Source organism: Notolepis coatsorum (assembly GCF_963971535.1).
Source record: "Notolepis coatsorum genome assembly, chromosome: 12".
NCBI classification, from domain to species: domain Eukaryota; kingdom Metazoa; phylum Chordata; class Actinopteri; order Aulopiformes; family Paralepididae; genus Notolepis; species Notolepis coatsorum.
This window is the reverse complement of record NC_140176.1, coordinates 104,250,851-104,277,306: the sequence shown is the minus strand read 5'-3', so window position 1 is coordinate 104,277,306 and position 26,456 is coordinate 104,250,851. Positions and strand designations below refer to the sequence as shown.

General features: G+C 46.5%; 1 protein-coding gene across 1 annotated transcript; it reads right to left on the bottom strand.

Moving 5' to 3' along the window:
• Positions 1 to 18,253: 18,253 nt before the first annotated feature.
• On the bottom strand, positions 18,254 to 25,927 carry LOC311238004 (pleckstrin homology-like domain family B member 1; the record flags this gene model as incomplete). The annotated part of the gene is made up of 4 exons (XM_084325972.1): positions 18,254 to 18,556; positions 20,420 to 20,505; positions 21,887 to 22,106; positions 25,919 to 25,927. 4 exons carry the CDS (start codon positions 25,925 to 25,927, stop codon positions 18,416 to 18,418), a joined length of 456 nt encoding a protein of 151 aa, XP_084182098.1. The 3' UTR covers positions 18,254 to 18,415.
• Between the last annotated feature and the right edge of the window lie 529 nt (positions 25,928 to 26,456).

The window sequence follows — 26,456 nt, the reverse complement described above, 5'->3', positions numbered from 1 at the left end:
CAACAAACTCGGCTCTAATTCCCTAACTCCGTCTCCTCCCTCAAATCGCACCACCACATTCAACCCTTCTACAAAATCCTTCCCTCTGCCCTCATCCTCTGACCCACTCAAGCTATCTCCCCTCACTTTCTTCCTCTTACTCCCCTTCCCCTCACTTACCCTACTCTTCTTCTCCACCATCGTCCACCCTTCTCCCCCGCTCTCCTCCCCCTCACTACACTCCATACTGGCACTATCCGTCCCCTTTTCCTTGGCCGAAGTCTCCTTCACCTCACTTCCCTCTCCACCCGTCACATCCCGAAGGGACTCTGTGCTCCCACCCCGTCTCCGCATCAGTTTCACATCACTTTCGGTCCCGCAAAACGTTTCTGTACTGCCGGCGCTTCCTTGTTCGCTGCTCCTCTCCCCCTCCCACCAGAACGTGCGGCCGCCTCCCGTATCCTGTTCTTCTCCCTTTCGGCCATTCTCTCCTCCCATGCAGCGTCTGCTGCTTCGTCTTCGCTCATAACGTCCCTACATCCGTAGCAGTTGTCTCCCTCTTCCGAGGGCGCAGCCATGTCAGTCACCAGCTCCCCAAACTCCGACCCGCGCTGGACTCTCTGCAACCGACTGACGTCCCTGGACCAAAGCAGCTCTCTTATATCCAATAGCCCCTCCCACTAGGCTTTAAACAGGATTCTCGAAGTCAACTTCCTGTCTGTTGTTGCTACGCAACTGCAGCGTGGGGGAAAACTGCCCCGCCTGCTACATTGTGTACGCTCATTTAGTGGAGAAACGGATTGTTAAAGCGGCAAATTAAAGACAATCAAGCGGAATTTTCTTCAGTCCTTCACAATGCCAAAGAGCTGCTGTGTTACGCGTTGTACTAATGACAAAAACAGAAATCCAAATCGCAAGTTTTATACCATCACGGAGGAAAAAGTGGCTGGTGGCTAACGTTCGGCTAACTCGCTCTGTGTGTTGTGGTCGTGGTAGCTACATGCTAAGCTAACGTTAATTACATAATATCGAACCGATAGGAGCTTATCTTATCTAATCTTACGTGGATGTTTGATCGGGTAGTGGCACACGTGGTACCACCACGTAAGATTAGATAAGATAAGCTCCTATCGGTTCGATATTATGTAATTAACGTTAGCTTAGCATGTAGCTACCACGACCACAACACAGAGCGAGTTAGCCGAACGTTAGCCACCAGCCACTTTTTCCTCCGTGATGCATCAGCTGGTATTATATAAAACTTGCGATTTGGATTTCTGTGTTTGTTATTAGTACAAAACGTAACACAGCAGCTTCAATTTGGGTATTCGAGAGATGGCAGGTGTTTTGTATGGACATTATGTCAAGTCAATCAGGGTGACTTCTTTGACTCATATCTCGCCTTAGAATCACCAGAAAGGCTTTCGAAATAGTGAAATGCCATGTTGGCCTCAATATTTTCAAAACAAATCGTATGAAAATGTTATGAAATGAACAAGAATGTGATAAAACATGTAATAAAAACGGACCTCAACGCATGCATTTGATGGTAGAAATCCGTATGGCCCCTGTTACAAAGGATCAGATTAAACCGAATATATATATTTATTGATTGATATATATTGCATAATATTTGTATATCGTTTGATATCCCTTGTATATTCCTTGTACATATACACGGAATATCCCTTTAGCCTAGTACAGACCATAATATTTCATTCTCCTATTGGACAGCGGTCCACAGGCGCCAAGGCCATGCCTCCAAAGTCAGGTTCAAAGTCACCGCCGGGGACATGCCTGGACAAAAATGGTATTGCCCAAGGATATGAGACAGGAATAAAGCTGGTACTAGTTTATTCATCTAAGCGTATAAATACGTTGCAGGTGGATACAGCAGTGTTGTTACCCAATAAGTTGAAGCCTCACCCACGACACTACGTGTGGTGAAGTATGGCCTGTTTGGCCCCAAATAGAGCATTGAGACCGCGTGCGAATTAATAACTGAAGTGTCAGAGTTTGGCGCTATACCGTCGAGTGCAACATATTTCTATTAAGTCAGTAATAGTCTATTTGTGTATAGTGTATCGTGCGGCTAAAGTTCTACAGTGACCAGCATCACCAACGTTTTCCTCGTATCAGCTAGAGTGCTTATCCAGGCTGGGCTGCTTTCATGGCGCTTTCACCCGAGGAGCCCTAGACGAGGACCGTGTGGACATGTACACTGGATTATCTACCCGACGACTGCATAGCCCTTTACGGCTGGATTATATTTGCTTTTGGTCCTGTAATTAATGGAGCGGAGAATCGCCGACGCCCACACGTGTGTGGGATTTACCCTGTGAGGAGCCACGTCGAGTCTGCGCCTCAGAGAGCCTGAGGCAGGCTAGCTTTCTTCCCTGTGGAGCTACAGGCTACGGAGAACAGCTGTATTCGTCTGTGGATCAAGATCTTATTGCACCGTCTCCCGTACTCGGAGTCTCCTTATCATCGTTGACCCAGACTCTATTACCGACAGATCCTCTACCCTTGCTGGCTTACAACCGGGGGGACCCTTCCAGTATCTCCCGCTATATATTACTAGTGTACCATAGATATAATTCCCTAAGATTCAGGTTGTATAATTACCTCCTGCGTAACCAGAGAATGGACATTCATTATTGATTTGCCTACGCACATTCCTTTGCCTTATAAGCGCATTCAAAGTGAAATAGAGAAGTATATTATGTACCTTTTGCTGCAATAAATACTTAATTACAACTTTGTGTGGAACCGATTCATTGTGGGAAGTGTTCATCATTATATATATCATGTACTGCATGGCCAGTAATTAAAGTACATAAGACGGTAGTGGTTTAATGATACCATACTTATCAATACAGTCAGGGAATTGTACCCCTCAGTTACAATTGGTCCTTCGAGCCGGAGGGTAACTAGCGTAATATTAATATAGTGGTATTAATATTGACATGGCCAATGATGAACACTCCACAAAACGGTTCTCCTAAAGTAGATCGCCCGCAGCGTAGACGGCAGACACCTCAGTACTTAGAGGATTACGTTGCCAATATACTACCTAGCTTTCTACAGACGGTAAACGCGGAAAAAGTAGATAGTAAAATTATGTCCGACCCTATCGACCAGGCTACCCCGCCAATAGAGGCCCTAGTGGGTTCTAACGTAACTGACCAAGCTCACGGTGGAGACCAGGAGGGACCTGACATGACTTTACCCCCCGCCAAGACCGAAGAAGTAGTCCCCGGAGAGCTCCAGGATAAAGACAGCCCTCCAGGGATGGAACTCGACCCACTACAAGAAGAGGCGAGCACCCCGGAGATGGATCTCCTCGACTCGCCACAAGAGAACGGATCTCCAACGAGTACTACCAGGGGCGGATCACCTCAACCAGCGTCTTCCCCCAGCGAGGCGGACAAGATGCTGGCACAGGCCTTCCTCGCCAGCCTGGCAGCCTCAACAGAGCGCGATCGACTCCAAGCACAGACGCTTAGTGAGCGCGAACATTCTTCCATGGAAAGAGAACGCCTTCAAGCGCAGCAACGGAGCGACGAAGATCGTATACGTCTAGAGATTAGACGCCTTCAGACGGAAGAGAATATGGGAAGGGACCGGGCCGAAGCCCAGCGCGCCGCCGCCGAAGCCCAGCGCGCCGCCGCCGAAGCCCAGCGCGCCGCTGCCGGTGCCCAAAGAGAAGCAGAGCGCGACCTCGCTCTCACCAAGCGCGAAGCCGAGCGCGACCGATTACAAGCGCAGATAATGGAGCAGCTGATCACCAGGGCAACACCCCCTCCCTCCGCACGGGCCTCCAGGGCCTCGTCAAGACAAGGGTCAAGGGCACCCTCCCCTACCCAATCAAGCGACCCTGAGCCCGACCACCAGAGAGAGCCTATACCCCCCTCCGAACCCCTTCCCCGACCGGTCCAAGTGAGACCCAGCTACAAGGAAGAAACGGTCTACACCGCGGAGAGGCTAAATAGACGACTACAGGATCTAGAGGACCTGCCAGAGGAAGAAGAAGAGGGAGAGGAGGAGAGTCAAGCCCGACAGCAGCACAGTACTCCACAGGACCAGGAGGTCCAGTACAGCCCAGGCTCTACCCCCGCGGCTCTGCGCTACAGACCCCCGACTCAATTCACGGGTGAGCTTGACGCACGACCAGCCCCGAGGAACAGCACCTGGATACGCGGGCCATGGTACCCAGCAGGTACCAGCCCACCAAGAGGCGTAAGAGGAGACTCGCCTAGGAGGCCTCTCTTCCAACGCTCACCGATGTGCCAGCCATCCATGGCATCATACATTGGCACACCGACGTTTCCGGACTTCACACACGAGAACAGAGCACAGTACACAGAGCTACGAATGTGCTTAGAGACAATGATGTCCGATGTGGCTGAAGAACCGTACAAATATGCTATCCTACTGAAGCACCTCAAGGTGCCCCGAGCGCACAATATAGCGCTGGCCTATGCCACCTCTACTACCCCATACACCGCGGCTCTAGCAGCACTCTACCAAAGATATGGACGCATATGGGACTACGTAATACAAGAGATAAGGCATATCGACCGCCTACCCCCAGCCACAGACAATCGCTCACTAGATGACCTGTCTATCAAGGTACAATCCCTGGTAGGGATGCTGGGGGCGCAAAGAGAAAAGGGTATGCACGAACTGTACGCGAACTCTAATGTCGAGAGGATTTTAGAGAAGCTTCCGCCCGCCCGACAAGAGCGCTTCAGGCGGCAAAGAGACCACCGTGATCCTAACGGTCCCGAGCCATCCCTCCTAGACCTAGCCGACTTCCTGGCGAGAGAAGTCAACAGCCTACGGTTGGATACGTTCATGCGGAGCACACCAAGCTCCAGAGAGGGACCTAGGAGAGCAAACGATGGCCGCAGATTGGTGACCGTCATGCACCAATCAGAATCAGTACCGAGCAGCAAGAACCACAGTACCTCCTCGATGAAAGAGAAGTGGAAGATGGTGTGCCCGTACTGCGAAAAGGAACACTGGCTGTCACAATGTGACACGTTCAAGAAGATGACCGCCGACGAGGTGGGTCAATGGATAAAGTCCAACCGACGCTGTTACAGATGTGCGCGCAGTCACATGGCAGCCGATTGCCGCTTAAAGAAGAGGTGTAGTCGGTGTGACGGAGCCCACCTAGATGTCCTACACGACAGTAACAGAAGAAAGCCTGCACCCTCAAGCAGCACAAAGGCAAGTGTTATGTACATTGACCCCGCCAGCAGCGGGGCGCCCGAGTGCTCTTAAAGGTGGTCCGCGTAACATTGAGTTACCAAGACAAGGTCATGGACACTTACGCCGTCCTTGACGACGGGTCAGAGAAGACCCTTCTCCTCGCGTCCGCTGCGGCCCAGCTGGGGCTGCGGGGGAGAGAAAACCAGATGACGATTCGGACAATAAGAAGAGATCTAAAGACGATAAAGGGCGAGAATGTCTCCTTCACTATCGCAGCAAGCGGGCAGCCAGAGAGACGGTATAGGATTACTAACGCTTTCACCAGCCAAGAAATAGGCCTGTCGCAGTACACCTACCCCATCGCCAAGCTGATGGATAAATATGTGCACCTGCGTCAACTACCTATACCGCTCATAGACGGTGTCACCCCGACCCTGCTGATAGGCTCCGACCATGCAGACCTCATCGTCCCGATTGACCGGGTCCACACAGGGCCCAGAGGCTGTCCTGCAGCAGTCGAGACCCGCCTAGGATGGACACTACAAGGCCCCCTCGCTAAGTCTCTTAACCGAACAGCAGCCACTAGCTGCCTCCACTCCAGAGTGACAGAAGAAGACACCACCCTCCTACAGCATGTCGAGAGGCTATGGACACTAGAGACAATGCCCTTTAAGAACGAAAAGAAAGACATTCGTTCCAAGGAAGACATTTACGCTATAGCCCTCCTCGAGCAGGGGACAAAGAGAGTCAAAGTCAACGGAGTGATGAGATACGCAACTCCACTCCTGAGGCGAGAGGGTATGCCTACCTTCCACGCCCCAAAAGAAGCGACGGAGCGGTATCTATTGAACACAGAGCGGCGCCTAGCCAGAGACCCCGCTCAAGAGACTGTGTACCGCGTTGAGATTAACAAGCTAATCACAGCGGGACACATAAAGAAAATTGACATTAAAGAGGCCGATCAGACGACCGAATCATGGTACGTGCCGCACCACAAAGTCCACCACAACGGCAAGGATCGTATTGTGTTCAACTGCAGCTACCAGATCGGATCACAAAATCTGAATAAAGAGCTCTTGCCCGGCCCAACACTCGGCCCCTCTCTACTAGGCGTGTTACTACGTTTCCGCCAAGACAAGGTGGCCATCAGCGGCGACATCAAAGGGATGTTCCTGCAGGTGAGACTAGTGGAGGAGGACAAGCCCCTGCTGCGGTTCCTATGGAGAGAGAGGATCGGGGATGAGCAACCAGCCATCTATCAATGGGAAGTCCTCCCTTTCGGAACCACATGCAGCCCATGCTGTGCTACATTTGCACTGCAAAAACACGTCGCAGAGGACCCAGCAGCCGATGAAGAGGTCCGACAAAGTGTAGGAAATAGTTTCTACGTGGACAACTGTCTGCAAAGCGTCTCGACGCCAGAAGAAGCCAAGGCCCTTCTACTCAAGCTCCGCGCCTCCCTGATCAAAGGCGGCTTTGATCTCAGGCAGTGGGCCAGCAGCGACCCGCAAGTATTGCGCAGCCTCTCCCCCGAGGACAAGGCAGCAAGCAGCGAGACCTGGATGGCGACCATCCCAGGAGAAGCCCAAGAAATGACATTAGGACTAGTCTGGCGCTTCAAAACAGACTCGCTCCATTATAAACACACACCCCTGACCAAGGAGCAGGGAAGGTCGACTGCACTACCGACCACCAGACGGAGTGTATACAGAACACTCGCCAGACAATATGACCCGTTGGGATGTATTCTACCTTACACCACCAGGGCAAAGATGATTGTAAGAGCGTTATGGGACAAGGACCAGGGCTGGGACGACCCCATACCCGAACACCTTGCATCCACATGGAGAGAGTGGGAGACGGAACTCAGCTCACTCCCAGGTGTCAACATACGCCGCAGCTACTTCCCACCCACAGTGAGGCCGGAGACGTGCCAGATGGACCTGCACGTCTTCAGCAACGCCTCCGAAGTAGCCTACGGTTCGGTGGCCTACTTACGTGCCCCAGAGGAGGGAGGAGAAATACATACTGCTTTCATCCTGGCTCGCTCAAGAATAGCCCCACGCAAGCAACAATCTATCCCGCGTCTAGAGCTCTGCGCAGCCCTAGCAGGAGCGCAACTCGCCACGTTAATCCAACGTGAACTCACCATTCCGGTGCAAAGAACAATCTTGTGGTCAGACTCCACGACAGTACTCACATGGATCCGGTCTGATTCGTGCAGATACAAGGTCTTCGTGGGATGTCAAATGTCCCTGGATGACCTCACCCGTCACAACCTATACAGTGACGGGCCAGAGTTCCTCAAGCTCCCGGAAGAAGAGTGGCCTACACCCACCCCACGGGAAGCGAGTAAAGAGGAGGCAGAGAACAAGAAATCTATGTTCTGTGGATTGAACACACTCGTCTCCACAGACCCCGACATAGACGATTGCCTCACCCTAGAGAGTGCGCAGCTAAAGACATTCCTGTGGCACCACCCAGAGGTTCAGCTCACTACTGACATTACTGCAGCTGACTACGAAGAAGCAGAACTTCTTCTCCTACAACGAGCCCAGAGAGACTCATTTCCCGATGAGCTAGACTGTCTACAGGGAGCAAAGCCCGTCCCATCAGACAGCAGATTGCTCCACCTAGCCCCCGAGAGCGACGCCCATGGTCTCATCAGAGTGGGTGGTCGTCTGCGGAGAGCTCCAGACTTACCGGATGACGTCAAGTACCCGATAGTCTTAAACAGCCGACACAAGGTCACAGAGCTGATCATAAAGAAATACGACGAGGATGTGCATCACGCCGGGGCAGAGAGAGTCTTCGCGGAGATCAGACGTCGTTATTGGATACTGCAAGGGAGAGAAGCAGTGCAGCGCTTCCAGCGAACCTGTCTAGACTGTCGTAAATGGCGAGCGCAGCCCAGTATACCCCGGATGGTTGACCTACCTCCCTGTCGCCTCCGACTCGGCGACAAGCCTTTTCACTCCACCGGTATGGACTGTTTCGGCCCGCTGTATGTAAAGAAAGGAAGAGGAACCGAGAAGCGGTGGGGTATTGTATTCAAATGCATGACCACCCGAGCGATGCATATAGAACTCCTTCCAACCATGAGCACAGACTCATTCCTTATGGCCTTCCGAAGATTCACATCGCGGAAAGGCAAACCGTCTATATTATTGTCTGATCACGGGACAAACTTCAAAGGCGGAGAAAGAGAGCTGAGAGAGAGCTTCCAAGCTATGGGCCCAGAACTTAAGACCCACCTCGCTCCATCCCAGATTGACTTCCAGTTTAATCCCCCGAATGCACCTCACTTCGGTGGAACTTGGGAACGAGAAGTACGTTCAATAAAGACAGCCCTGTACGCCGTGCTTGGGGCCCAGACCGTGGCGGAAGAAGTCCTAATGACAGTCCTCACGGAGATCGAGGGAGTATTGAACTCAAAGCCCCTCGGTTACGTCTCAAGTGATGTAGCAGATGTCGACCCAGTCACCCCCAACACACTCTTGATGAGGCGGCTGGACCTTGCGCTACCACAGACAATGTACAGGCCTGAAGAAGCGAACGGCCGAAGAATGTGGAGGTACAGTCAAGTATTGGCTGACAAGTTTTGGAACAGCTTCCTACTCCACTATCTACCGTCTCTACAGACCCGCCAGAAATGGGTGAAAGAGAGAGACAATTTGACAGAAGGAACAGTCGTCATGATTATCGACCAGTCACTACCCCGAGCTATGTGGCCGGCTGGCCGCGTAAGCAAAGTGATCACCGGTGCCGACGGAAAGGTCCGAGCAGCCGAAGTGCTCGTCCAAGGGCGGATCTACACCCGACCCGTGGCGAGGCTAATAGAGTTGCCAAGGCTCCCCGATACTATCGATGACGACCATGACCCCATGACTTTGTGAACTGCCCTACCCCTCACAACAGACATTGAGTAGTGGACAGTGCGGTTAATCTGTCTCTGCTTAGCTAATTAGGTGGGACTAATTAGGAGGCGGCTGTTACAAAGGATCAGATTAAACCGAATATATATATTTATTGATTGATATATATTGCATAATATTTGTATATCGTTTGATATCCCTTGTATATTCCTTGTACATATACACGGAATATCCCTTTAGCCTAGTACAGACCATAATATTTCATTCTCCTATTGGACAGCGGTCCACAGGCGCCAAGGCCATGCCTCCAAAGTCAGGTTCAAAGTCACCGCCGGGGACATGCCTGGACAAGAATGGTATTGCCCAAGGATATGAGACAGGAATAAAGCTGGTACTAGTTTATTCATCTAAGCGTATAAATACGTTGCAGGTGGATACAGCAGTGTTGTTACCCAATAAGTTGAAGCCTCACCCACGACACTACGTGCGGTGAAGTATGGCCTGTTTGGCCCCAAATAGAGCATTGAGACCGCGTGCGAATTAATAACTGAAGTGTCAGAGTTTGGCGCTATACCGTCGAGTGCGACATATTTCTATTAAGTCAGTAATAGTCTATTTGTGTATAGTGTATCGTGCGGCTAAAGTTCTACAGTGACCAGCATCACCAACGTTTTCCTCGTATCAGCTAGAGTGCTTATCCAGGCTGGGCTGCTTTCATGGCGCTTTCACCCGAGGAGCCCTAGACGAGGACCGTGTGGACATGTACACTGGATTATCTACCCGACGACTGCATAGCCCTTTACGGCTGGATTATATTTGCTTTTGGTCCTGTAATTAATGGAGCGGAGAATCGCCGACGCCCACACGTGTGTGGGATTTACCCTGTGAGGAGCCACGTCGAGTCTGCGCCTCAGAGAGCCTGAGGCAGGCTAGCTTTCTTCCCTGTGGAGCTACAGGCTACGGAGAACAGCTGTATTCGTCTGTGGATCAAGATCTTATTGCACCGTCTCCCGTACTCTGAGTCTCCTTATCATCGTTGACCCAGACTCTATTACCGACAGATCCTCTACCCTTGCTGGCTTACAACCGGGGGGACCCTTCCAGTATCTCCCGCTATATATTACTAGTGTACCATAGATATAATTCCCTAAGATTCAGGTTGTATAATTACCTCCTGCGTAACCAGAGAATGGACATTCATTATTGATTTGCCTACGCACATTCCTTTGCCTTATAAGCGCATTCAAAGTGAAATAGAGAAGTATATTATGTACCTTTTGCTGCAATAAATACTTAATTACAACTTTGTGTGGAACCGATTCATTGTGGGAAGTGTTCATCATTATATATATCATGTACTGTATGGCCAGTAATTAAAGTACATAAGACGGTAGTGGTTTAATGATACCATACTTATCAATACAGTCAGGGAATTGTACCCCTCAGTTACAGCCCCCCTATACCAAGATGGCGGCGGTCTCGTGACATCAGAGTGTCTTCGAGAATGTACATATTATTATTATTATTAACATTAAACCAAATTCCTACACACAAAATATATATCCTCCACTATATCACACATACTTTCCAACTGTTGTAATTAAAGATAACCACGTAAACAGTACAATACAATAATATCGCTCACGTGATCCTTGCCTTGCACTAACCCCTCCCATTTAACCTGGCGGACATGTGCATAGTGTGCCTCTGCTTGGCCAATACGTCAACCTAGGAGAAGTGCAGAGCGAAGTGAATGCATCCATTCGTGACAATGTGAGTCATAAAAGTGTATGTGATGTTATGAATGAACATCTTGCTGAATGAACGTCATTCTGCTATAACCACGAAAACTGAATGAAATGATTGTGCGCATTCGGACATTTCTGACATCCTAAGAAAACTGACAGGAGGGAATGTTTGGTGTGTGTGTGCGTTGCTCCGCGGCATATGGCGTGTGTGTGTTTCCATGTGCGCTGTCCACATGAAACGCACCACATTACATTATATGGTTATATGGTATATGGAAAGACAGACAATGAGTGTGTGTGTATGTACAGTATGCGCACTGCCCGCAGTCAGTGACGGAGCCGCACCCTCACAACCCAAATGATGTCTGTGTGAGCTATTACACCCAAATGATGTCTGTGTGAGCTATTACACCCAAATGATGTCTGTGTGAGCTATTACACTCAAATTATGTCTGTGTGAGCTATTACACCCACATGATGTCTGTGTGAGCTATTAAGATAAGATATTCCTTTATGATGTCTGTGTGAGCTATTACACTCAAATGATGTCTGTGTGAGCTATTACACTCAAATGATGTCTGTGTGAGCTATTACACTCAAATGCGGTTCGAATTCCGGTTCAGACATTCTAGCAATGCTCAAATATGAACCTCATTTGGGTGTTCATAGAGCTCACACAAACATGTTATGGCCTCATAAAATCAGTTTTTCAGTATGTGCTTTTCATGAATCAAATATGAACGACCTCGTAGCTGTTGCATTTTTATCTTAGCTGAAAATCAGACATATTATGTTTGTCAACAACTAAGGTTATTGCATTATCAATCTATTATAGATGTCTCAGTTGAAGTGTTACCCAGACATCTCTCAGGCTCTGGGAATAAAGTGGACATGTAACGACAATACTTTTTGTCACATATATATATAGTAATGCAAAAAAGGCCCAATCTGCCTTTGGGGCTGAACATCTATTATATGATGTATCAGTTTACAGGTATAACACAACTAACTACAACTGATCAGTTGAGGATACACTCAAAACGGATACAATGAAGAACATTTGGCACTGTGGTGTGTGGGGGGGGGGGGGGGGGGGTGGGGGTGATTTAAGCAGCCACACTTGTCTTGGGTCTAGCTCATTGGGGCCCAAAGTGGGGCTTCTGTGGTCCCTGTGGGGCTTCTGTGGTCCAGGGAAGAGGTTCTGACTAGATGTTTACCAGCCAGAGCAGACGGGTGGCTGCTTTACCCTTTCACTGCCACACGACAGAAGGTTAACCCTTTACTATCACACAACCGATGGCGACCGTGATAGTAAAGGGTTAACCTTCTGTCGTGTGGCAGTGAAAGGGTTAACCGGATGTTGTGTGGCAGTGAAAGGGTTAACCTTCTGTGAATTGTCGCAGTGAAAGGGTTAACCGTTTTTGGTAGTGCGGCGGTGAAAGGGTAAAAATCACACCACCCCGACACCACACGTACAAAACGTAATTTCGATACGACCTCTGTTGTTTCCAATGAGAGTGAGTGGCATTCACCCCCTTTTCACACCACAGTAATCTGGTTACACAGTGTGACATCGTAGTAGTGAAATAGGGACAATTTGAAAATAAAATAATTATTTCGTTAATTCCTGCATTCGTCCAGAAGCGGTGGGTCTGATGGTAAAACTGCTTTCACTGTGAAACGTGAACGTGAGCAGCTGGAGTTATAGCATGTGACCAAGTCAGAGTAACTGGAAACACATGCTGCACGCAAGCATGCTCACTCACACACACACACACAAGCATGCACGCACACACACACACAAGCACGCTCGCACACACACACACAAGCACGCACGCAAACACACACAAGCACGCTCACACACACACACACACACACACATACACACACACACACACACACACACACACACTAACACACACATGCAGCTAGGTTCCTTACCGGCACCAGAAAGAGAGAGCACATCACACCACTCCTAGCCTCCCTACACTGGCTCCCAGTCCCACTTAGAATAGACTTCAAAATCCTCCTCCTCACCTTTAAGGCACTATCGGGTGCAGCACCCCTATACATCACAGAGCTCATCACCCCCTATGCAGCACCCAGGTCACTAAGATCCTCCAACCAGGCTCGGCTGGTCCCCCCCCCGCACCAGACTCAAAAAGAGAGGCGATCGCTCCTTCAAGGCCGTGGCCCCCAAGCTATGGAACCAGCTTCCCCTGGAGATCCGATCTGCCCCCTCGCTGGAGACATTTAAGGCCCGTCTAAAAACCCACTTCTATTCCCTGGCCTTCAATAAACCCTGATTCTCCCACACCCTAACTCACACACTCCCATGTAATTTTATCCTGCCCCCTCCCTCTTGTATCTCTTCTTATGCTCCTCTGTCCCCTGTGTGCTACTGTACTTTGTGCTCCCCTATCCGTGTGTTGTCCTACTGTCCTATTCTCTGAATGTACTGTCTTGTCCTGCTGTGCCTTTTTGTATTTTTGTATTTGTGTATTTTATATTAGGACATTGATTTTAAGCTTTGATTGTACAGCACTTTGGTTGGCTCTTGTGCTTTTAAACGTGCTATATAAATAAATTACTTGACTTGACTTGACACACACACACACACACACACACACACACACACACACACACACACACACACACACACACACACATAAGGGCACTTCTGAGTATGCATATTATAAAAGCACAGTATAAGCACCACCCGAAGCCCTGAGGAGGTGCCAGTAACTTCTCTCTGGTGATAAAACTGCAAGGCCATCGAGCGTCAGATCATAGTACATGGGGCTGAGCCCAAACGTTTGAACGTTCGGACCTTCGTTCGTTATGTTGACGTTCGAATTCTAAATCAACATTCGAATTCTTAATTTTTTATTATTTTTTTTTTTTTTTTTATAAATCTTTTTTTATGTGTCTATTCATTCTGTTTAAACCAATGGGGTTTTTCTTCACAGTTGCAGATAAAGATTAGGCTACACTAATATTATAGTATTATACTATTATAGTATATGACTCATCATTAAAATAAAACATTTATCATAAATGATGTAGCCTATCTGCATCCGCTTGGCGCTCGGTGCTCCATCAAGACGTCACCATCACTTTCGTACCAACCGTGCCCTTATTGCATTATTTATGTTGACGAAACTGATGAGTTATATTCATTAACACTTTAACTGCTGATGACGTGTTTCGGCGTCTTTCCTAGCCATGCTCAAGTTGCCGAGGACGCCGTAACTCGTCTTTGATATCAATATTTAAAAAATCTGTGATCGGAATCATATTTCCCATCCGCAGCCCTGAGACCCACTGAAAAGCTCCTCTCAACCCTCTAGCGGTTCAAGAGCGCCATCTGGTGGCCGATCGGCAGATCGAAAAACCGGATGTCAACCTTTAACCCGGCAGGACTCACTCCATATGGGGTCCGACCACTCGCTAATGCTAGAGAGACTCTGTCTTCACACAGTGAACATCGATCGGTGCAAATAACTCGAAAAAACAACATGATTTGGACGTATATACTATTATACAACCTGGAAATCGATCGGGTATTTCGACATCCCATAATGGAAAACTGTCTACTCCACGCTGATCGCCCAACGGCCCGAGGAGACTGGGGTGAGTTTTAGCGTGTAGTATTACCGTGTTCGATACTAACTGCTATGATGAACATATGACCCACATTAGATGAATGGTATAACGCTGCCCACGGAATTATAAACGCCCCCTCGCCCATCCGGTCAACATCAGATGACGTGTAGTAACTTCCAGAAGTACGTCCAGTTGAAATTTTTTATATCGCGCCGATTGCTATCAAACTGTATTTCATCATCAATATAATGCATTTGGGGCTATAAATCACGTTCTGGAGAAAGCTGCAGAAAGAGATGAAAACATACTTATACTAGTTTAGACCATATTTTAGTATGAATATGTGAATGAAAAAGTTTAACGTTGCTACACCATGAACAATACATATAGGACATTGAATGGGCCCTAATAATGGCAATCTAGCAATAGAATTAAAAAAGTTATAGCCCTGCAAAGAAGGGGAACTTCTCCATGTTAAATAGAGCTGGCAACGGATGGTATATCATGAATTTAACCTTAGGCAATCAAAGTGTTAAAGAAAGTTGATTTTATTTATAAAAAAAAATACTCATTTAATCAGATTAATCACTTTATTCAAATTGAGGATTTAGTTTGAGGATATTTTATAAAACAAAAAAATAAATGTAAAATAGATTTTATTTGTTTTGTAATTAAAAACGAAGGTTCGAACGTCCGTTCGAAAAACCCTGACGAAGTTTGAAGCCCAAAAACAGGCTTCGGGGACAGCTCTAAGTACACCTTTCTTACATAATATACATTTTGCTAACTATATAGCCACAGATGAAACAATCTAAACATTTGAATCCATCACGTATTTGACCCTGACCCAGGAGCCCCCTGTGGAGTTTCTCCTTATGGCAAAAACCCATCTTTAATAAGCACGACTATTACTTTAGCCGGCCTTCTGTATTTTCTTGAAATTGACCGTTCAGTCACATTCCTGGTGTATTGTCACCATAATATATAACACAATAAAAAGACTGTTGGCATACTATGACAAAAAACAACAACTGGCGAAATCCAGCGTTGCGATTATTCGAAGGCACGTCGGCAGAAAAGGTCCTTGTGAAAGAATAAACGGGGAAAGAAATGAGAAGTAACAAAACAAGGGATGGGAGCTAGTCCCGGCATGTGAGACACATATCCTTCCTCCGTGGCCGCATTGCTACTATGTCTCTCTCAGAATCTAGTCCAGCGAAGAGCTTGTTTGAACTAACTTGCACACCGAAGACCTATACTGGCTACGTCGCAATTCAGGTAAGTGAAAGGATTTTTCCACCCGTTTAAATTCATCGAGGTCTGCTCTCCATATCTGTCAACACTGAGTTGTCCAAATAAGGGTGAATTCTCCATTTGGATCAAACAGTCTTATTAAAGGTGCTATAGATAAAAAAATATATAATGTTAAAAAAATGTATACATCCACAGAGCTTTTAGAAAGGTGCAGAATAAAAATATTTTATTTTAATTAGCTAAATAAATCCACAATTATAGTTTACATGTTGCGTGCATGTATCCATACTTCCAATGGAATGCACCTGATTGGATAAATGACATGCTGGTGCTCTAGTGCAGTGATTCCCAACCTGGGGTCCGCGGACCCCCTGGGGGTCCGCCAGGGGGTGCCGGGGGTCCGCCAGACCACAGATGATTTGAGCCATTTTTTTTTTTTTTTTTTTTTTTTATTATTATTTTTTTCTTTCAGAGAAATATTTAATTATCATATTTTTATCATCAGAAGCATGAATAGTCTCTCCACTACAATAAAAAATAAAGATAAATAAATCAACATCTAGACATGATTTTTGAACGTTAACAGTAGGCTACCGGGTAGCCGCTAAAACGCGAATCAGTTGACTGTATCACTTTCCGTAGCGAGCCTAGCACGATATTTAACTTTCTCGGCTCGTCTGCAGTCAGCCGCCAGAGGCAAAAATGTGTGACAAACGAAAAGGAGATGACGGCAGCTCATCTGCAAAAAAAGTTAGGACCTACAGCAATCACGAAAATTACATCACCATGGGCTTCACTGAGGGACCAGACAAACGACCTGAGTGTGTGATTTGTGGAGAAAAGTTGGCAAACTCGAGCCTGAAGCCCAGCAAGCTGAAGAGACATCAGGCGTCTAAGCACCCAGAAACCATTGGGAAGGATCCAGACTTTTTTCGGAGGAAAGAACAGTCTCTCAAGGCGAACAAGCCTGTTGATGTTAGAGTAGCGTGGAGCAGGGGTGGCAGTGATTTACAGAAGGCTACCGAAGCCTCCTTTGAGTGTTCGCTTTTAATTGCAAAAGCAAAGAAACCGCACAATATTGGCGAGCAGCTCATCAAACCAGCCTGCATCAAAATGGTTGAGAAACTGTGCGGCCCACAGGTGGCGGATAAACTAAAATCTAAATCTAAAAACTAAAAGTACCACTCTCGAACAATGTAGTGAAAGACCGAATTGATAAGATGTCAAGTGATTGCGAGCAGCAGCTGTCAGAAAAACTTAGAAAGGGTCCATTTGCCATACAACTTGATGAAACTACAACTGTCGCTGACGAGGCTGTGCTCATCGTTTATGTGCAGTATATCGAAAATGAGGATCTGAAGCAGGACATTCTCATGTCAGTCAACCTTACTACCACCACTCGAGGTGAGGATATTTTTACTGCAGTGGATTCTTACTTCATTCAACATAAATGCAAACCGTTCACCATTAGGGCCTGATTTGAGAGGATGAATACAGGATTTGAATATTGGCCAACATTTTGAAATACATATGGTGCAAGATGAGATTTGTTGATTGAAGGCACAAGTCAAAGAAGCATAGTGTTACGAACGGGTAAGTGACTTCCAAGTTGTCGAGAAGAAGAACGAGACGGAGAATGTTTTACTATTCCAAAACAGCTGTACTGTTTATTAACAGGGAAAAGCATATACTATAAACAGGGAGAAGGACAATATGTCTGTGCTTGTCCAGCTGTAGGTACGTCTGTAGGATTAGGTGAAGCTCTAGCAAAGGACAAGGAATAGAGCAAATGTTAAATAGGTCACATACTCCACATTCCACGCTGTCAATGAGTGACAGCAGTCTGACAACCAATGACAGCACCCAGGTGTGACAGACAATTAGTGATGACAGCAATCAGTGGTGACATACAAGGTGAACCCAAAACAACAGGAGTGACCCAGGTAGACAGTGGGATACAATCCTAAGGAGGATAGTCTCCCGAACGTTACACATAGTGGGTCTAATTATGATGCATATGTTTGTGTATAAGCAGTTTGTTATTAAAATGACAAAAAAAAGTATTAAAATGACAAAAAAAAAGTATTTTATGGTATTTTATTAGGAGGGGGGTCCAGGAATTTCATCAGAGATGTTTGGGGGTCCCTGGGGGAAAAAAGTTTGGGAACCCCTGCTCTAGTGTGACATCTAGTAGCTGGATGTCATCTATAGCACCTTTAAAACCCATTGTAAAGGATAGAAATCCTGTTGAAATTTGACTAAAAACATCTTCAGTCTTCAGTAAATAAATGTCCAGAAACAAAAGCATAGAAATAAAAAACTAGAGGCCAAATTCAGTCTGAAAGGTCACGAAGACATGGGGATCAGTCTGAAAGGTCACGAAGACATGGGGATCAGTCTGAAAGGTCACGAAGACATGGGGATCAGTCTGAAAGGTCACAAAGACATGGGGATCAGTCTGAAAGGTCACGAAGACATGGGGATCAGTCTGAAAGGTCACAAAGACATGGGGATCAGTCTGAAAGGTCACAAAGACATGGGGATCAGTCTGAAAGGTCACAAAGACATGGGGATCAGTCTGAAAGGTCATGAAGACATGGGGATCAGTCTGAAAGGTCATGAAGACATGGGGATCAGTCTGAAAGGTCACGAAGACGCGGGGATCAGGAGCTGTAGTCCCGGCTGGTGTCCGAGCCGCTGTGCCTCAGGAGTATCCCGCCGCCCCTGGCCGCATCACTACACCATGAACTGGGTGTATCCCTCGGCGCCGGTGACGATCACGTCCATCCAGATCTTCATTGCCTCAGGAGACGGAGCCACCATGTAGTAAACCCTGTCGTGTGTCTTTACACTGAACGTCAGGGAGGGGTTGGGACTCTGAGAGAGAGAGGGGGGGAGAGAGAGAGAGTATGAGAGAGAGAGAGAGTGGGAGAGAGAGAAGGGGGAGAGAGCGAAGGAGAGAGAGCGAGGGAAGGAGGGAGAGAGTGAGAGAAGGAAGAAGGGAGATAAAGGGATATCGGGAGTGAGAGGGTAAAAGAAAAAGAGAAGGATGGAAAGAGAGGGGGAAGAGGAGAGAGGGTGAAATAGGAGAGGAAAGATTCAGAGCAGGAGAGAGAGAGTGAAAGAGAGGAGAAAGACAGAGCAGGAGAGAGTGAAAGAGGAGAGGAGAGAGACAGAGCAGGAGAGAGTGAAAGAGGAGAGAGACAGAGCAGGAGAGAGAAAGAGGAGAGAGATGGAGAGAGCAGGAGAGAGAGAGCATGAGAGAGAGTGAAAGAGGAGAGGAGAGAGATGGAGCAGGAGAGAGTGAAAGAGGAGGAGAGAGAGAAAGAGGAGAGATGGAGCAGGAGAGAGTGAAAGAGGAGAGGAGAGAGACAGAGCAGGAGAGAGTGAAAGAGGAGAGAGAGAGCAGGAGAGAGAGAGCAGGAGAGAGTGAACGAGGAGAGATAGAGCAGGAGAGGGAGTGAAAGAGGAAAGAGAGAGCAGGAGAGACAGAGCAGGAGAGAGAGTGAAAGAGGAGAGAGACAGAGCAAGAGAGAGTGAAAGAGGAGAGAGAGAGCAGGAGAGAGTGAACGAGGAGAGAGAGAGCAGGAGAGAGAGTGAAAGAGGAAAGAGAGAGCAGGAGAGACAGAGCAGGAGAGAGAGTGAAAGAGGAGAGAGACAGAGCAGGAGAGAGTGAAAGAGGAGAGAGAGAGCAGGAGAGAGTGAACGAAGAGAGAGAGAGCAGGTGAGAGAGTGAAAGAGGAAAGAGAGAGCAGGAGAGACAGAGCAGGAGAGAGAGTGAAAGAGGAGAGAGACAGAGCAGGAGAGAGTGAAAGAGGAGAGCGACAGAGCAGGAGAGAGTGAAAGAGGAGAGCAACAGAGCAGGAGAGAGTGAAAGAGGAGAGAGAAAAGTGCGGTTCACAGATAAAAATTATTAAGTCCAGAAGCAACTGCTGATAATTCCATGGCAAAATCAACATGTAGGTCGCTCTCACTCACACGTGTAGGTATCTCTCACTCACACGTGTAGGTCTCTCTCTCACTCACACGTGTATGTCTATCTCTTTCACACATGTAGGTCTCTCTCACTCACACATGTAGGTCTCTCTCACTCACACGTGTATGTCTCTCTCTTTCACACATGTAGGTATCTCTTTCACACATGTAGGCCTCTCTCTTTCACACATGTAGGTCTCTCTCACTCACACATGTAGGTATCTCTCTTTCACACATGTAGGTCTCTCTCTTTCACACATGTAGGTCTCTCTCACTCACACATGTAGGTCTCTCTCACTCACACGTGTATGTCTCTCTCTTTCACACATGTAGGTATCTCTCTTTCACACATGTAGGTCTCTCTCTTTCACACATGTAGGTCTCTCTCACTCACACATGTAGGTCTCTCTCTTTCACACATGTAGGTCTCTCTCTTTCACACATGTAGGTATCTCTCTTTCACACAGAGAGAGAGAGAGAGAGAGAGAGAGAGAGAGAGAGAGAGAGAGAGAGAGAGAGAGAGAGACAGATGGAGGTCACAGTGAGATTCATTCCAGGTGTTTCTTTTTATGTGGATATAAGAAGAAGAAAACTGTTGCCAGATCACTCACACACACACACACACGCACACGCACGCACAGACACAGACACACACACACACACACACACACACACACACACACACACACACACACACACACACACACACACACACACGCACACACACACACACACACACACACAGACACGCACGCACAGACACACCTTGTGTGCGTTCTTCAAGTGGTCGTAGTAAACCTCTTCTATGGCTTGGAAGTAGATGACCCCCTTCAGCTTGGCCTCGTGTTTGTCTACATGAGAAGGACACACGGCGTGTATTTTTGTAAACAAAGTAAGAAAAGTATCGGATATATTTGTAAAGGGGAGAGCGATAAAAGATTACAAGGATTAATGTAAATGCACATTGTCTATAAATGTTTTTTTTATATATTTCTTTTAACACCGCGTCACAAAGATGCCAATCAATTTACACACAGTGCATTTCCCACGAGCCGCCACCAGGGGCAGAGCGGTGACTAACTGTGAGTGAGTTAAAACCCTCTGAGGTCTGAGCTATTTTGAGATATGTGACCCCAGTGTTTCCCACAGGATCTTTTAAGACTGTGGTGGGAGAACCTTGGACCCCCCCCCCCTTTTTTTGGTAAATTTTAAAGTTAAATGCATCAATCTGGTGCACTTTGAGAGCAACATAAAGAGGCTAGATCTAGGATGACCTTTGTGATCAAAACACAAAATCGACTAGACTAGAGCAGACATTTGAGCCATCAAAGAAATTGAGCAAAAGTGGTTACCAGTGTTGAACTGGTTTATTTTTTAGAAAATTAAAAAATATGCTGGATTACTAATACGACTACTACCACTGCCAATACTACTGATACATCCCTATTGGCAAACTTTATATTAAAAAAAATATTTAAAAAAAGAAAATGTAAAATTAAATACATACAAATAAATTTCGGTTCATTATAAAACTTAGTAGTATAGTATATTATGTGTCCTTATGCACGCTAGAGAAGCGGGCTGAAACATCGCTTATCCGCGTCTTGCGCCACGCCAACGGCACGCACACACACACACACACACGCTGCGATGGCGGTGAAAGGAACATCTGATTAACCCAAGACTGGTAACATAAATTCCTTACCTCACATCAGATGTTCTGCAAAAAGATTAATCCAATTCCTGATCACCATTCCAAATATTGATCGCGTTTATTGATCCAACGTTATATATCCAAAACACATAATCCACGCCGCTCCCAGTCTCCCCAGTCAATGTGGTAACACGATACTGCATGCCCGAAGAGGAAAACCTGGACCAGACTTTTTTTTTAATGCACATCCCCAGCCAATCCAAACCAATGATGTGCAATACCATCCGGGAGACGATAGGCGGCGGTATTTGCCCTTTTGCGAGCTCAGACCCATTCCCAACGATAACATCAGGTTGGATGGATGAAAATGAATGGATATCGCTAATAAAAGAAATAACGATTAAAACCCGACTATACTTGCGATTGGCGCTCAAGCGTCGTCGAGTTAACCCGACTATACGCGTGACTGGCGTCCAATGAGTTAATGGGAAACACTGGCCCCAGAACAGTTATAGCATCACATCACATCACATTGTGGGATCCTACACTGGCCCCAGAACAGTTACAGCATCACCTACCCGCGTAGTAAGACAGCGTCCTGCGGTTGCGGTCGAAGACGAACCAGCGTTTCTTCCAGGTCTTGATCCCGCCCCCCATCTTGACCAGGTAGCCCCGACAGGTCTTCTCCGTGATTGACAGGTGGAAGCAGGTGTCCGCGCTGTGGCCCGCCCCCTCGATGTGGGCGTGCAGGTCGAAGTCGTCCTTGCGCACCGGCAGGTAACGGGTCAGGGGTTGAGACTGGAGAGGTCAGATAGAGGGGTCAGAGGTCAGACTGGAGAGTTCAGATAGAGGCTGTTATCAGAGGTCAGAGGTCAGACTGGAGAGCAGAGAGGTCAGATAGAGGTTTGATGATAATTGTAATAATAACCTGATGATGACATCACACCCCAGTAATATTTGGTACAACGTAATGAATGACTCAAGCATGCTTTGTTTTTCACGTTACTGAAATTATGTCGCGGTTTGAAAAACCAGCGACTGGAGCAGGCCCGCTGGGGGTCTAGCCCTTTCACTACCACACTACAGAAGGTTAACCCTTCCACTGCCACACTACAGAAGGTTAACCCTTTCACTACCACACTACAGAAGGTTAACCCTTCCACTGCCACACTACAGAAGGTTAACCCTTTACTATCACACTACAGAAGGTTAACCCTTCCACTGCCACAACAAAGGTTAACCCTTCCACTGCCACACTACAGGTTAACCCTTTACTATCACACTACAGAAGGTTAACCCTTTCACTACCACACTACAGAAGATTAACCCTTTACTATCACACTACAGAAGGTTAACCCTTTCACTACCACACTACAGAAGGTTAACCCTTCCACTGCCACACTACAGAAGGTTAACCCTTTCACTACCACACTACAGAAGGTTAACCCTTTCACTACCACACTACAGAAGGTTAACACTTTCACTGCCACACTACAGAAGGTTAACCCGTTCACTACCACACTACAGAAGGTTAACCCTTTACTACCACATTACAGAAGGTTAACCATTTCACTGCCACACTACAGAAGGTTAACCCTTTACTACCACACTACAGAAGGTTAACCCTTTACTACCACACTACAGAAGGTTAACCCTTTACTACCACAATACAGAAGGTTAACGCTTTACTATCACACTATAGAAGGTTAACCCTTTACTATCACACTACAGAAGGTTAACCCTTTACTATCACACTACAGAAGGCCTGGTGGTGGAGCTGCTGCTGTAGCCTGGACTAGGCCTGGTGGTGGAGCTGCTGCTGTAGCCTGGACTAGGCCTGGTGGTGGAGCTGTAGCCTGGACTAGGCCTGGTGGTGGAGTTGAACTAGGCCTGGTGGTGGAGCTGTAGCCTGGACTAGGCCTGGTGGTGGAGTTGCTGCTGTAGCCTGGACTAGGCCTGGTGGTGGAGCTGTAGCCTGGACTAGGTCTGGTGGTGGAGCTGGACTAGGCCTGGTGGTGGAGCTGGACTAGGCCTGGTGGTGGAGATGGACTAGGCCTGGTGGTGGAGCAGGACATGGTCAGGTGGGAGTGCTGGGACAATTAAGTTGAGAGGGCTGTGGGAAATGTCTGCAGAGGGATGTGGATTCTGCACCCAGAACGGGGGAGTCATAGCGTCATTCTACAAGGGTGGAAATGTGGCAGCAAGGTTGTTCGCCATGACTGTAATTCCCTTATGATTGGGAAGAAGTCTATCGTATTTATATAACTTTGTCTCAGTCCAGAAGGAATCAAAGTGGCTGATGTAGCCATATCCACAAGCTGAGCAAACATTTTGCAGCCATCTATCAGCACTGTAGATATGGCTAAAAGACTCAGAGCTCCCTCTGAGGGTGGGAATTAGACCAGAAAGAATGCAAACCTTGCCAAGATTTACAATACACCTTTCCGCGCTAACGGGAAGTCCCGCCCCCCCGTGTTACTGTTGCTATGGTCTCCCAAGCTCTCCCAAATGTTCTCACAGGCACACTGAAACAACCACATGTCAATCGAACAACATGGATTCTCTCTTAAGGATTCCTGAAACTATTGCTATCAGTTATTTGCCCAATGCCGCTACTCTATCGAAGAGAGTTCTCCAGAAAGGCCTGAATTATTTTACTCAAGGATATATCCATGAAATTAGGATTTCAGACGGAGAAGGAGATGACAATGTCAAAGTTGATGCCAAGTGTTGGCGGTCTATGCGGAAGACACAAACGCCTCACAAACTCCACATTGTAATTTGTCAGGATACAATTGTGGAGTCCTACTGCACATGTAAAGCAGGGTGAGTATGTTAGTGGTCCCTTATTATAAAATTGTTAGTGAATGAAGATTTAAGCCTAGTATCTGCTAACTGCTAGCTACAATGGGCTAATCATCTAACGTTATGCTAATCACACAAATGTCGCGGTATGTAGGTGACAAATAAACCTTTGAATTTGAACTACTGTAATTAGCTAGCTTACCTTTTAGTGTTGGCGCAGCTGTATATTGATGTGTGGAATAGCTATCAACCATTTGATTGTTGCATGTGTATTTTCAGGATAAATGGACACTGTTCCCATGTCGTTGGCATTGTCAAGTCTCTTCAAGGATTCAAATGGCACAACTTTACCCACATACCAGAACAACAAAGTTGCACCAGCATACCACAGCAATGGCATGTCCCCAGAGGTGATAAAATACAGCCAGTACCTATTAACCATGTCGTGGTTGCAAAACCCTCTGAGAAGAGAAAGAGACGACCAGTGGTGTGCCATGTTGACACTTCTTACAGGTAAAGTGGTAGTAATACACCCAACAGATATAATAAAGTGAACAAAGTCAATGAGTTACAATATCAAAAATGAATTTTATTAGTAATACTCTTTATAAGTTGATGTACATATAAAATTAGCTCATGAGACATCAATGCCAATGAAGAGAACACAATCTTAGAAGAATTCAGGATTCAGAAAATAGCATAGCACTGAAACTGCCCTCACCAAAATAATCAGTGACCTCAGACTAAACTTTGATGAGAATAAGGTCTCCATCCTTATAGTGGTATTCATAAAAAAAAGAATTGGAACGAAATATTACAAATTACGTTTTTTATGACCTTGAACGTGATGCAATCTTTTCATGCACTGATGTGCCAACTCTGTCAGTTACCTAATAAGGCAGAAGGGTTAAAACATACATCAGAGGGAGGAAATTCTATGTTAAACTAGGAGGCCACATGTCTGAGATATATGACAACAACTATGGAGTTGCACAAGGGAGTTGCTTAGGTCCTTTACATGTTACTGCTGGGTGATATCATCAGAGGACATAATGTAGGTTTTCTATCTATAATTCTAATTATCGGCCCCAAAACAAAAAAATAAACGTTAATAAAGAACCTGGGAGGACTAACCCCTTGGATCAAATCTGAGGTCACAAGTCTCTGGGTTATCATAGATTCAGAACTGAACTTCAATTTTCATATTAACAAAGTGACCAAAACATCGTTCTTCCATCTCAGAAATATAGCAAAAGTATGACCAAGTTATTATTAATATATGCAATACATTTAATACAATATTTTAAATATTTACAGACTTCCAGCTGTAACAGAGGAAGATATTGCCCATCTACAACGGATGACTGGAACACCTTTGGCAACTATCCTGTCTACCAGTGTGCCAAAGATCACAACCCCTTTTGGAGAAGTCCAGATTGGTTCTGTACTTTCTTATCAGGTAATGCAGGTCTACAATTTAATTTATCAGTTACAAACACATCCTGTTGTAGGGTCATAAAACAACAAACTGACCATATCTGGTTTATCGTTTTGAAAAGGGTTGTTGGTATGCGATCTGAAAGGATTTTGTACGTCTTAACTTTACATATAAGACGCTCAATATGAACCCTGTGACGAGCAATTTTGTTAGTCAATGCCACATTTGACTGAGACATCTGAGAATGACCAGCAGCAAAAGGAGGGATATTCAAACGTAATCCAAGCGGCGAGAAAGGAGCCTTGAAGTTGTACAATCCCAGTTGAATTGTAGAAAATGCCAAATGTTTTCCATGTTTGTACTTTACCGTCTCCATGGCAACTAACTGCGAGCATCTGCAGCGACGTGATTCTGTTCACAATGAAATGTTAAATTTCTCCCGATACCGGGAGCTCCCGCTGTTAGCTCGATCGTAGCTGTAGCTTCAAGTCCACTTTTATTATCACATACGGTACAAGTATATTACAGTGAAATGCTTGGTTCTGTATGAGCCTCCTGAGGTTGTGCTTCATACAGTAAACATGAACCAAATCAACACAATCTGGACGGAGCTCAACGAGGCGCACAGCGCGGCGCCATCTTGTTGACGTTCATCCTCAATGACTTGGGTCATAAAGGAGAAAAGAGCTGCAGACGTAGTACAAGAGTTTTACTGTTTTACTATTGATCATTAGTTTGTAATGTGTTGTTCAGATCAACATAAGCATAATATATATAACTAAATAAATAACGTAGTTAGTTAACACCTTATTTCACATGTAGTGCACAGAGGTAACTACTAAGACAGACCGATATGACCAAATTGTGACGACCCTCCCCCACACTGTTTGTTGCTCTGCTGGTTT